This window comes from Oncorhynchus kisutch, linkage group LG20 (genome assembly GCF_002021735.2).
Source record: "Oncorhynchus kisutch isolate 150728-3 linkage group LG20, Okis_V2, whole genome shotgun sequence".
Taxonomy (NCBI): Eukaryota; Metazoa; Chordata; class Actinopteri; order Salmoniformes; family Salmonidae; genus Oncorhynchus; species Oncorhynchus kisutch.
Genome location: NC_034193.2, coordinates 17,146,181 through 17,158,209, shown reverse-complemented (window position 1 = coordinate 17,158,209; position 12,029 = coordinate 17,146,181). Strand labels below are relative to the sequence as shown.

At 45.0% G+C, this 12,029-nt stretch overlaps 1 protein-coding gene across 4 annotated transcripts in view; it reads left to right on the top strand.

Annotated features, from left to right (window-relative positions):
• The first annotated feature begins 2,793 nt into the window (after nucleotides 1-2,793).
• Nucleotides 2,794-12,029, top strand: part of usp22 (ubiquitin specific peptidase 22) — a 42,098-nt gene continuing 32,862 nt past the window's right edge. Inside the window, exon 1 of one of the 4 annotated variants that reach the window (XM_020453531.2) lies at nucleotides 2,794-3,289. In XM_020453531.2, the coding sequence (XP_020309120.2) occupies nucleotides 3,170-3,289 (120 nt within the window). In that variant the 5' untranslated portion in view covers nucleotides 2,794-3,169. The remainder of the gene's footprint in view (nucleotides 3,290-12,029) is intronic. The other 3 variants (XM_031799636.1, XM_031799635.1, XM_031799637.1) reach the window with 3 other exon arrangements.

Below are 12,029 nucleotides of genomic sequence, written 5' to 3'. Positions count from 1 at the left end.
GCAAGTCTATTACCTGTAGAATGAGCAATATTTCCATTCTTCAGCACCATCATTGCTGATACACCGTATAGAACTAATCCTGAAATGGAGTGAAGGAGAATCATCTCATCTATGCTTTTTCTCCCCTGTGTGATCTGTTCATCTCCAAGGCTTATTCAGGTTTGGAACTGTGCTCCCTCCTAAGGGGTGTCTCTCACCCCTTACATTCTCTCCATACATCTTCTTAGAGTTCTTGCTCCTCCTATCTCTTCCTCTCCATGGTGATGTCATGCATAGTACTCTAGATAATATTTAACATAAACAGCCATGATAGGTCCTGTCTGTCTGGCGACTTGGTGTTTTGATACAACCAAAAACATCCACCGCAGACAGCACAGGTTACTTCAGTCAATATTCGCTACAAATCACATGCAATAACTGTTCATATATTTTTACCTTTTGAAACACATTTGGCATTGGGCTTAGAATGGGTCAAAAAAAATAGTGGGTGCTTTTAAACTATTTAAGTATAATATAATTCAATATACATATGCTGAAGTTTTTTATATATATTTCTAAAACTTTTTCTCAAATCCAACTTTGACATTGGAAGTATGATAGATTAGATTGTAACATTTGGCCAATGTGGCCTGTCTGGACACTTGTACTAACTACAGTGCCTTCGGAATGTATTCAGACCCCTTCCTTTTTCCACATTGTAGTTATGTTACAGCCTTATTTTAAAATGGAATAAAAAAATGTCCTCAAATCTACACAATATCCCATAATGACAAAGCGAAAACAGGTTTTTAGAAATGTTTGCTAATTCATATTAAAAAACATACCTTATTTACTTAAGTATGCAGACCCTTTGCTATGAGACACGAAATTGAGCTCAGGTGCATCCTGTTTCCATTGATTATCCTTGATGTTTCTACAACTTGATTGGAGTCCACCTGTGCTAAATTCAATTGATTGGACATGATTTGGAAAGGCTGTCTATATAAAGTCCCACATTTGACAGTGAATGTCAGAGCAAAAACCAAGCCATTAGGTCGAAGGATTGTCCGTAGAGCTCCGAGCCAGGATTGTGTTGAGGCACAGATCTGGGGAAGGGTACCAAAAGATTTCTGCAGCATTGAAGGTCCCCAAGAACACAGTGGCCTCCATCATTCTTAAATGGAAGAAGTTTGGAACCAACAAGACTCTTCCTAGAGCTGGCCGCTCTGCCAAACTGAGCAATTGGGGAGATGGGGAGCCTTGGTCAGGGAGTTGACCAAGAACTCGATGGTAACTCTGACAGAGCTCCAGAGTTCCTCTGTGGCATTGGAAGAACCCTCCAGAAGGGCAACCATATCTGCAGCACCACCAATCAGGCCAGACAGAAGCCCACTCCTCAGTAAAAGGCACATGACAGCCCTTTTAGAGTTTGCCTAAAGGCTCTCTGACCATGAGAAACAAGATTCTCTGGTCTGATGAAACCAAGATTTAACTCTTTGGCTTGAATGCCAAGCGTCACATCTGGAGGAAACCTGGCACCATCCCTACGGTGAAGCATGGTGGTAGCAACATTATTTGTGGTGATTTTTTTTCAGTGACTGGGAGAGCAGTCAGGATCGAGGGAAAGATGAACGGCGCAAAGTTGAGCTCCTTAATGAAAACCTACTCCAGAGCACTCAGGACCTCCGACTGGGGCAAAGGCTCACCTTCCAACAGGACAGCAGCCCTAAGAAAACAGCCTAGACAACTCCAGGAGTGGCTTTGGGACAAGTCTCTGAATGTCCTTGTGTCCCAGCCAGAGCCCGTACTTGAACCTGATTGAACATCCCTGGAGAGACCTGAAGAAAGCTGTACAGTGACACTCCCCGTCCAACCTGACAGAACTAGAGACAATCTGCAGAGAAGAATGGGAGAAACTCCCCAAATACAGATGTGCCAAGCTTGTAGCGTCATACCTGAAAGACTTTAGGCTGTAATTGCTGCTAAAGCAAAGTACTGAGTAAAAGATATGAATAGTTATATAAATGTTTTTGCTTTGTCATTATGGGGTATTGTGTGTAGATTGGTGAGAAACTATGTCATTGATTTTAGAAATAAATGTGGAACAAGTCGAGGGGTCTGAATACTTTCCTAATGCACAGTATGTTGACAACCCAATGTCATGCCTTTACACCAAACATGTGTTTAAATATGGAAGATGGAACTGTATATTTTAGTCACAAATAAAAGGGATAGTAAAAATATATTTGGTACAGTCAGTGTGATGTATTTAATGTATTTGCCACCAGTGCTTTTATGTAGCCAGTGGGAATCGCATGACGGGCGGATGTGGTTTGTAATAAAGAATTGAGCCAATCAGTTTCCGCATAGGGGCAAGACATCATAGGGACACACCAAGGAGGAGAGTCGATTAAACTGCACCCATTTACCGGGTGAAAAGTGATTTGCATTCATTTTGGAACTTGGCTTTCTCACGGTCACGAGACAGGTGCCCCGTTTTGACCGGTGAGGAAGTAGGCTCAAACTCTGCTCTTCGGTTAAGCACGCGGAGCAGAGTATGATTCGGTGTTTTCACCTGCCTAAGTGGTTGCTTTTCATAGGAACGCATTATCTGCCTTACCAATTAAAACGAGTTTGAAAATTCGACTTATTTCATGGAAAATATTACGAGACAACATTGACAGAGCGGCGCAAATTACTGTTCGATTTGAGCAGGTCGTACGGTTCCGCCCCGTGCATCCCGTGCCATTGTAATATAATCCTCTCAATCAAAACCAGGTACCTCCTTTCCATTGGTCAGTAGAGGTATGAATGAGGTGGGGCTTGCCGCAAAGCTCGCGGTGTTCTGTTGAAATTCCATTGCCGACCATTAAAACAACGGACTAACAATTTACCGAAGTGGAGACAACGAGAAATAAGACAAAATGTTGGATTTAATTGCAGAAGAAATGTTAACATTCGGAAATAGGATTACGCAAGGATTGCATTGAAGTTGACTGCGTTCTACTCTGGTTTTGCCGTGGCTAGCTAACTCTCAAGCTAGCCGAATCGGAACAATCGGTAGCTAACCAGCCAGCTATCTAACGTAGCTAGCTAACTACAGTAACTACAGACTTGTGTTATATGTAGTAGGACAAGGACGGTGCACGTTTCATCGCTAAAAATACGCAAAACGAATGTTGTTTCTGTCATGAGTCCAGCCGGGTGCCCCCATGTGAACGGTTTCAAAGTGGATAACTGGAAACAGAATCTACGGGTTATTTACCAATGCTTTGTGTGGAGTGGATCTGCCGAAACCAGGAAACGCAAGGTAAAATGTTTAAACGCTAACGTTAGCTGACTAGCTCAGAACATGCTGCAGCAGACCCGCTCCTCAAGCGAACTGCCCTCGACGTCTCACAGGCTAGCTGTCGCACATCACTATGTCTAAGTACCAAGTCACACAGGAAGAGGCAGCTCATACAAGTGTGTGACAGACCCTGGTTAGTCAATTAGCTATCGTGAACGTTAGGTCTAACTACGGATATTTGCTACGGGTTACCACTATAACACGTGTCAAACGTTGGCTAGGTAACGTTAACTAACCACAGTACACATTTTCAGGCATGTCTGTTTCTCTCGGATTGGGCAGGTGCAGTTTTGGACAGGATATTGACACTGATGTATGTGAGACCATACTACCTAACCTCCCACGTCTCATGCATCACACAATCATGTGTGCCTGTAAGCAGTCCCTACTCTGTTTACGGTGCTTGCATCCCCAGCTAGATACTTTCCAGGCGGACAAGCAATGTATCTCTTGGGTTATTTCATCCAAGTGTACAATTCCTTTGCTAGCTCTACTTTTCCGTGTGCCATCTGCGCTCGTCACCGGCCGCCCCCGCGCAACGGTTCAGACAGACAAAATACGATTATCTTATGTTCCTTATGAGCCAAGTACAGTCGGATCTGGGGATATTATATAACTAACGTAGTTAGCTATTGTAAAAAAATATATATATTACATGTGTGTCCATATCATGATAATTTAACCGATGCATCCATTGGCTACAGGCTGTGCGTATTAACACACAGTAGGAGAGAATCACCAAATATTTTTTTCACCAATTTATTTTCAGACCGTTTTGGGAGATCATCTCTCAAAGCATATTCGGCTAGTCTGCATTAGAATTCTCGTGCAGTACAGTCTGTGTCCACGCAATGCGTCATATAGCTGCTGTCGTTCTAGCGAGACTAGAGCCTCCACTTGTTGGTGTCATTGTGTTGGTAGGCAGTGCATCGCCTACCATCTCCTCCGTTCACACATATTTTCAAAGGTTAGGGCGTCTTAAACCCACTAAGCGTTTTGCCCGAGTTCATCAAGTGATACTGAGAGGCTGCAGTGAAGGATTCACACAAGCAGGAAGCCAGCAATGTCTATTCTTGAGACCCAATCCAGATATCATGTGTGTGGTTGGACTAACCCCAGGAGTTTGCATACCTTAGTCCTCATGTAACAGTATTGTCTGTTCAGTGCAGCGATGTAGATGCAGCAGGGGTGCATGGCTCTATGCTGAACTTTTTTTTATAAGGAGCACGTGTACGCCTAAAGTTGAAAAATGTAGGCGAGCACACACATTTAGGAGCACAATGGAAAATATTTGCGGTAATGAAGCTAGAATCCTTGTCTGTTTCCCCACCAGGCCTCTGTCTCTGTGGGTTCAAGGGTTTATTGGTGTCATGTGTACAGTGTAGCTTCCTTCCAAATGGTTTCAACAAGAGATGGACCGATTATGATTTTTCAACACCGATACCGATTATTGGAGGACCAAAAAAAAAGATGCATCGGCCGCTAATAATAAAAAAATATATATATATGTATTTGTAATAATGACTATTACAACAATACTGAATGAACACTTATATTAAGTTAAAATAATACATCAATAAAATCTATTTAGCCTCAAGTAAATAATGAAACATGTTCAATTTGGTTTAAATAATGCAAAAACAAAGTGTTGGAGAAGAAAGTAAAAGTGCAATATGTGCTATGTAAGAAAGGTTTCAGTTCCTTGCTCAGAACATTAGAAAGCTGGTGGTTCCTTTCAACACGAGTCTTCAATATTCCCAGGTAAGTTTTTTTTCTTATTCTTTTTTTTCCTTCTACTGTATTATTGACTATGTTTTGTTCATTCCATGTGTAACTGTTGTTGTATGTGTCGAACTGCTATGCTTTATCTTGGCCAGGTCGCAGTTGCAAATGAGAACTTGTTCTCAACTATCCTACCTGGTTAAATAATGGTAAAAAGAAAAACCGTTATAAATGGAATTAAAGGACTATTTCTCTCTACCATTTGTATTTCATTAACCTTTGACTATTGGATGTTCTTACAGGCACTTTAGTATTGCCAGTGTATCAGTATAGCTTCCGTCCCTCTCCTTTCTCCTCCCTGGGCTCGAACCAGCAGCACAACGACAATTGGCGCGCGCTAACTAGCTAGCCATTTGACTTCGGTTATACAAGCCTCATCTCGGGAGTTGATAGGCTTGAAATCATAAACAGCACAATGCTTGACACACAACGAAGAGCTGCTGGAAAACGCACAAAAGTGCTGTTTGAATGAATGTTTACGTGCCTGCTTCTGCCTACCACCACTCAGTCAGATACTTAGATACTTGTATGCTTGTATGCTCAGTCAGTTTATATGCAACGCAGGACACGCTAGATAATATCTAGTAATATCATCAACCATGTGTAGTTAACTAGTGATTATGATTGATTGTTTTTTATAAGATAAGTTTAATGCTAGCTAGCAACTTACCTTGGCTTACTGCATTCGCGTAACAGGCAGTCTCCTTGTGGAGTGCAACAAGAGAGAGGCAGGTCGTTATTGCATTGGACATGTTAACTGTAAGGTTGCAAGATTGGATCCCCCGGGCTGACAAGGTGAAAATCTGTCATTCTGCCCCTGAACAAGGCAGTTAACCCACTGTTCCTAGGCCGTCATTGAAAATAATAATGTCTTCTTAACTGACTTGCCTAGTTAAATAAAGATTAAATAAAAAAATCGGGGACCAAAAATACCAATTTCCGATTGTTATGAAAACGTGAAATCGGCCCTAATTGTCGACCTCTAGTTTCAACATTGTAACTGTTTCATCTCAGGGCCTTCAGCTTGCTCACCGCAACACACACACTGTAGCCAGTGTAGACAGTGTTTTGTAAGGTAAATGGTAACCATCTCACTATCTAAAAACATCATGAACAATTTTGTCCTTTGAGTCCTCATCACTGGTTGTTTGAGTTGGGGATAGGCATGGGAACGGACGTCAACTCCATCTTTTTGCCAGAGATGTATTCAAAAAATTAAATACTGTGATACTATTTGGTGGAATGTGCTTGGTGGCTTGTCCCAGGATGAAAATAAAATAGTCTTGACTGTTCTAGGCACAAACAGATCTTCTCCCTGTCGGATCACTAAACAATGGTGTCTGTTTCTCGTATCGAAGTTAATGACTGAGCACAGAATGCATGCATCCTACAAATAGAATGTCTGAGTTCAGAGAGTGTTGTCATATCCGAATAAGTGCTTCAACCAGTACCATGTGTGACAGCTGTGAGCAGTCTACTGCACCCCCCCCCCCCCCCCCCAACCAGCCATGTAGCCTACTCGGCTGCTTTTCTCCATCAGTTTTAATATGTTACTTAGCCGTGATGGCGAGCTAGAGTGTGCAGACAGGGATGGGGTTGGAGCGGCTTGCAGCGTGAGCCCAGTGGATGCGTATCTCCTGTAAGAACAAGCAGGCCAGTCTGACTTTGCTGTCACGCTGCCTCTGAGTGCCACTGCCATAGATGAAAAAGAGGGCACAGTGAGTCATCCTTACCGTCTCTCCCTTGTACCGCGAATTGGCGTACATTTTCTGCAATTTTATAAACCATGTCGGGGGCAGTTTCTTTTATTTTGTCTTTTTTATTTTTTTATGTACATTTTTTTATTTTTTTATTTCACCTTTATTTAACCAGGTAGGCTAGTTGAGAACAAGTTCTCATTTGCAACTGCGACCTGGCCAAGATAAAGCATAGCAGTGTGAGCAGACAACAAAGAGTTACACATGGAGTAAACAATTAACAAGTCAATAACACAGTAGAAACCAAAGGGGGAGTCTATATACAATGTGTGCAAAAGGCATGAGGAGGTAGGCAAATAATTACAATTTTGCAGATTAACACTGGAGTGATGAATGATCAGATGGTCATGTACAGGTAGAGATATTGGTGTGCAAAAGAGCAGAAAAGTAAATAAATAAAAACAGTATGGGGATGAGGTAGGTGAAAAAGGGTGGGCTATTTACCAATAGACTATGTACAGCTGCAGCGATCGGTTAGCTGCTCAGATAGCTGATGTTTGAAGTTGGTGAGGGAGATAAAAGTCTCCAACTTCAGCGATTTTTGCAATTCGTTCCAGTCACAGACAGCAGAGTACTGGAACGAAAAGGCGGCCAAATGAGGTGTTTGCTTTAGGGATGATCAGTGAGATACACCTGCTGGAGCGTGTGCTACGGATGGGTGTTGCCATCGTGACCAGTGAGCTGAGATAAGGCGGAGCTTTACCTAGCATGGACTTGTAGATGACCTGGAGCCAGTGGGTCTGGCGACGAATATGTAGCGAGGGCCAGCCGACTAGAGCATACAAGTCGCAGTGGTGGGTGGTATAAGGTGCTTTAGTGACGAAACGGATGGCACTGTGATAGACTGCATCCAGTTTGCTGAGTAGAGTGTTGGAAGCCATTTGTAGATGACATCGCCGAAGTCGAGGATCGGTAGGATAGTCAGTTTTACTAGGGTAAGCTTGGCGGCGTGAGTGAAGGAGGCTTTGTTGCGGAATAGAAAGCCGACTCTTGATTTGATTTTCGATTGGAGATGTTTGATATGAGTCTGGAAGGAGAGTTTGCAGTCTAGCCAGACACCTAGGTACTTATAGACGTCCACATATTCTAGGTCGGAACCATCCAGGGTGGTGATGCTAGTCGGGCATGCGGGTGCAGGCAGCGACCGGTTGAAAAGCATGCATTTGGTTTTACTAGCGTTTAAGAGCAGTTGGAGGCCACGGAAGGAGTGTTGTATGGCATTGAAGCTTGTTTGGAGGTTAGATAGCACAGTGTCCAAAGACGGGCCGAAGGTATATAGAATGGTGTCGTCTGCGTAGAGGTGGATCAGGGAATCGCCCGCAGCAAGAGCAACATCATTGATATACACAGAGAAAAGAGTCGGCCCGAGAATTGAACCCTGTGGCACCCCCATAGAGACTGCCAGAGGACCAGACAGCATGCCCTCCGATTTGACGCACTGAACTCTGTCTGCAAAGTAATTGGTGAACCAGGCAAGGCAGTCATCCGAAAAACCGAGGCTCCTGAGTCTGCCGATAAGAATATGGTGATTGACAGAGTCGAAAGCCTTGGCAAGGTCGATGAAGACGGCTGCACAGTACTGTCTTTTATCGATGGCGGTTATGATATCGTTGAGTACCTTGAGTGTGGCTGAGGTGCACCCATGACCGGCTCGGAAACCAGATTGCACAGCGGAGAAGGTGCGGTGGGATTCGAGATGGTCAGTGACCTGTTTGTTGACTTGGCTTTCGAAGACCTTAGATAGGCAGGGCAGGATGGATATAGGTCTGTAACAGTTTGGGTCCAGGGTGTCTCCCCCTTTGAAGAGGGGGATGACTGCGGCAGCTTTCCAATCCTTGGGGATCTCAGACGATATGAAAGAGAGGTTGAACAGGTTGGTAATAGGGGTTGCGACAATGGTGGCAGATAGTTTCAGAAATAGAGGGTCCAGATTGTCAAGCCCAGCTGATTTGTACGGGTCCAGGTTTTGCAGCTCTTTCAGAACATCTGCTATCTGGATTTGGTTAAAGGAGAACCTGGAGAGGCTTGGGCGAGGAGCTGCGGGGGGGGGGGGGGGGGGCGGAGCTGCGGGGGGGGGGGGCGGAGCTGTTGGCCGAGGTTGAAGTAGCCAGGCGGAAGGCATGGCCAGCCGTTGAGAAATGCTTATTGAAGTTTTCGATAATCATGGATTTATCAGTGGTGACCGTGTTACCTAGCCTCAGTGCAGTGGGCAGCTGGGAGGAGGTGCTCTTGTTCTCCATGGACTTCACGGTGTCCCAGAACTTTTTGGAGTTGGAGCTACAGGATGCAAACTTCTGCTTGAAGAAGCTGGCCTTAGCTTTCCTGACTGATTGCGTGTATTGGTTCCGGACTTCCCTGAACAGTTTCATATCACGGGGACTATTCGATGCAGTCCGCCACAGGATGTTTTTGTGCTGGTCGAGGGCAGTCAGGTCTGGGGTGAACCAAGGGCTGTATCTGTTCTTAGTTCTGCATTTTTTGAACGGAGCATGCTTATCTAAAATGGTGAGGAAGTTACTTTTAAAGAATGACCAGGCATCCTCAACTGACGGGATGAGGTCTATGTCCTTCCAGGATACCCGGGCCAGGTCGATTAGAAAGGCCTGCTCACAGAAGTGTTTTAGGGAGCGTTTGACAGTGATGAGGGGTGGTCGTTTGACTGCGGCTCCGTAGCGGATACAGGCAATGAGGCAGTGATCGCTGAGATCCTGGTTGAAGACAGCGGAGGTGTATTTGGAGGGCCAGTTGGTCAGGATGACGTCTATGAGGGTGCCCTTGTTTACAGAGTTAGGGTTGTACCTGGTGGGTTCCTTGATGATTTGTGTGAGATTGAGGGCATCTAGCTTAGATTGTAGGACTGGCGAGGTGTTAAGCATATCCCAGTTTAGGTCACCTAACAGAACAAACTCTGAAGCTAGATGGGGGGCGATCAATTCACAAATGGTGTCCAGGGCACAGCTGGGAGCTGAGGGGGGTCGGTAGCAGGCGGCAACCGTGAGAGACTTATTTCTGGAGAGAGTAATTTTCAAAATTAGTAGTTCGAACTGTTTGGGTATGGACCTGGAAAGTATGACATTACTTTGCAGGCTATCTCTGCAGTAAACTGCAACTCCGCCCCCTTTGGCAGTTCTATCTTGACGGAAGATGTTATAGTTGGGTATGGAAATCTCTGAATTTTTGGTGGCCTTCCTGAGCCAGGATTCAGACACAGCAAGGACATCAGGGTTAGCAGAGTGTGCTAAAGCAGTGAGTAAAACAAACTTAGGGAGGAGGCTTCTGATGTTGACATGCATGAAACCAAGGCTTTTTCGATCACAGAAGTCAACAAATGAGGGTGCCTGGGGACATGCAGGGCCTGGGTTTACCTCCACATCACCCGCGGAACAGAGAAGGAGTAGTATGAGGGTGCGGCTAAAGGCTATCAAAACTGGTCGCCTAGAGCGTTGGGGACAGAGAATAAGAGGAGCAGGTTTCTGGGCATGGTAGAATATATTCAGGGCATAATGCGCAGACGGGGGTATGGTGGGGTGCGGGTACAGCGGAGGTAAGCCCAGGCACTGGGTGATGATGAGGGAGGTTGTATCTCTGGACATGCTGGTAGTAATGGGTGAGGTCACCGCATGTGTGGGAGGTGGGACAAAGGAGTTATCAGGGGCGTGAAGAGTGGAACTAGGGGCTCCATTGTGAACTAAAACAATGATAACTAACCTGAACAACAGTATACAAGGCATATTGACATTTGAGAGAGACATACAGCGAGGCATACAGTAATCACAGGTGTTGAATTGGGAAAGCTAGCTAAAACAGTAGGTGAGACAACAGCTAATCAGCTAGCACAACAACAGCAGGTAAAATGGCGTAGACTAGGCAACGGGGCCAACAGATAGAACAAACAAGCAGAATGGAGTACCGTGATTAATGGACAGTCCAGCGTGCATCAGCTATGTAGCCAAGAGATCAGTGTCCAGGGGGCAGCGGTGGATGGGGCAGGGAAGCTGGCCTGGCGAGTGTTATCCAGGTAAAAAAAAAAACGAACAATGACTAAATAGCTTGTAGCTAGTTAGCTGGTTAGCTTCTGGAGGTTCTTGAGTGTGTTCTAAAAATAAATAAATAAATAATAGCGATTCCGTATCACATTGGGTGAGGCAGGTTTCCGGAAGGTATAAACAAATTAAAAGTCAAAAGAGAGAGAAAGTAAATATGGGTCCGGTGAGCGTTTGAGACGCGGCGATTCAGGCGGTTAGCAGGCCTGTGCTAACAAGCTAACAGTTTGTAGGCCCGGGCTAGACAAGGTAGCAGTTAGCGGGCCGGAGCTGGACAAGCTAGCAGTTAGCAGGCCGAATTAGCAAGCAGGGAGATAGCGAGGGCTAGAGAGTTAGCCTTTGGGGGACGTCGCGATGGGGTGAGTCTGTTTATTCCTCTTCATGCGATGACATCGGTAGACCGGTCGTGGGCCCGGGTATTGTAGCTCAGGAGTATGCTACGGTGGTAGCGCAGGTGCTACGGCCGGGCTAGCTTCCAAGCTAAGTGGGTGGAAACGCTAGCCAGGAGTAATCCGAGGTTGCGGTTTAGCTAGATAGCTAGTTGCTGAAAAATCCAGCTGAAAGATGTTCCGTTTGCGGTGGGAATCAGGGGATGAAAAATAAATAGGTCCGTTGTGCTCTGGTTAAAGTCGCGTTGTACGAACAGGCGAGAGCTTTCCGAACTACAGGTTAGCTGATGACCGGTTAGCTGGAGACCGCTAGCATACCCGCTGGTTAGCTGGCTAGCTTCAGTTGAGGGGTCCCGAGGTAAATATAAATACTTTAGGAAAAATAGCTACATTGGGTGAGTCGGGTTGCAGGAGAGTATTTGGAAGCTTAGGGTTTAGCAGAATGTGTTCAAAGAGATATGTGGAGAAATTATGTAAAAAACGAAAAATAAACGATATATACAGGGACACGACAGGACAGGACGACCTACTGCTACGCCATCTAGGCTGCAAATTGTTGGTTTGATAACAAACAATCCTGTTAAGTCATGTTACTTGGCTAGCAGGCTAACCACATGGGACCTTGGCTATGCACACATTTGGATGGCACAGAAAAAGGGATAGATAACCTACTCCGATGCTTCAAAGGTAGGATACATATGCCTAATGTATTTCAAAGATAAATCTGAGT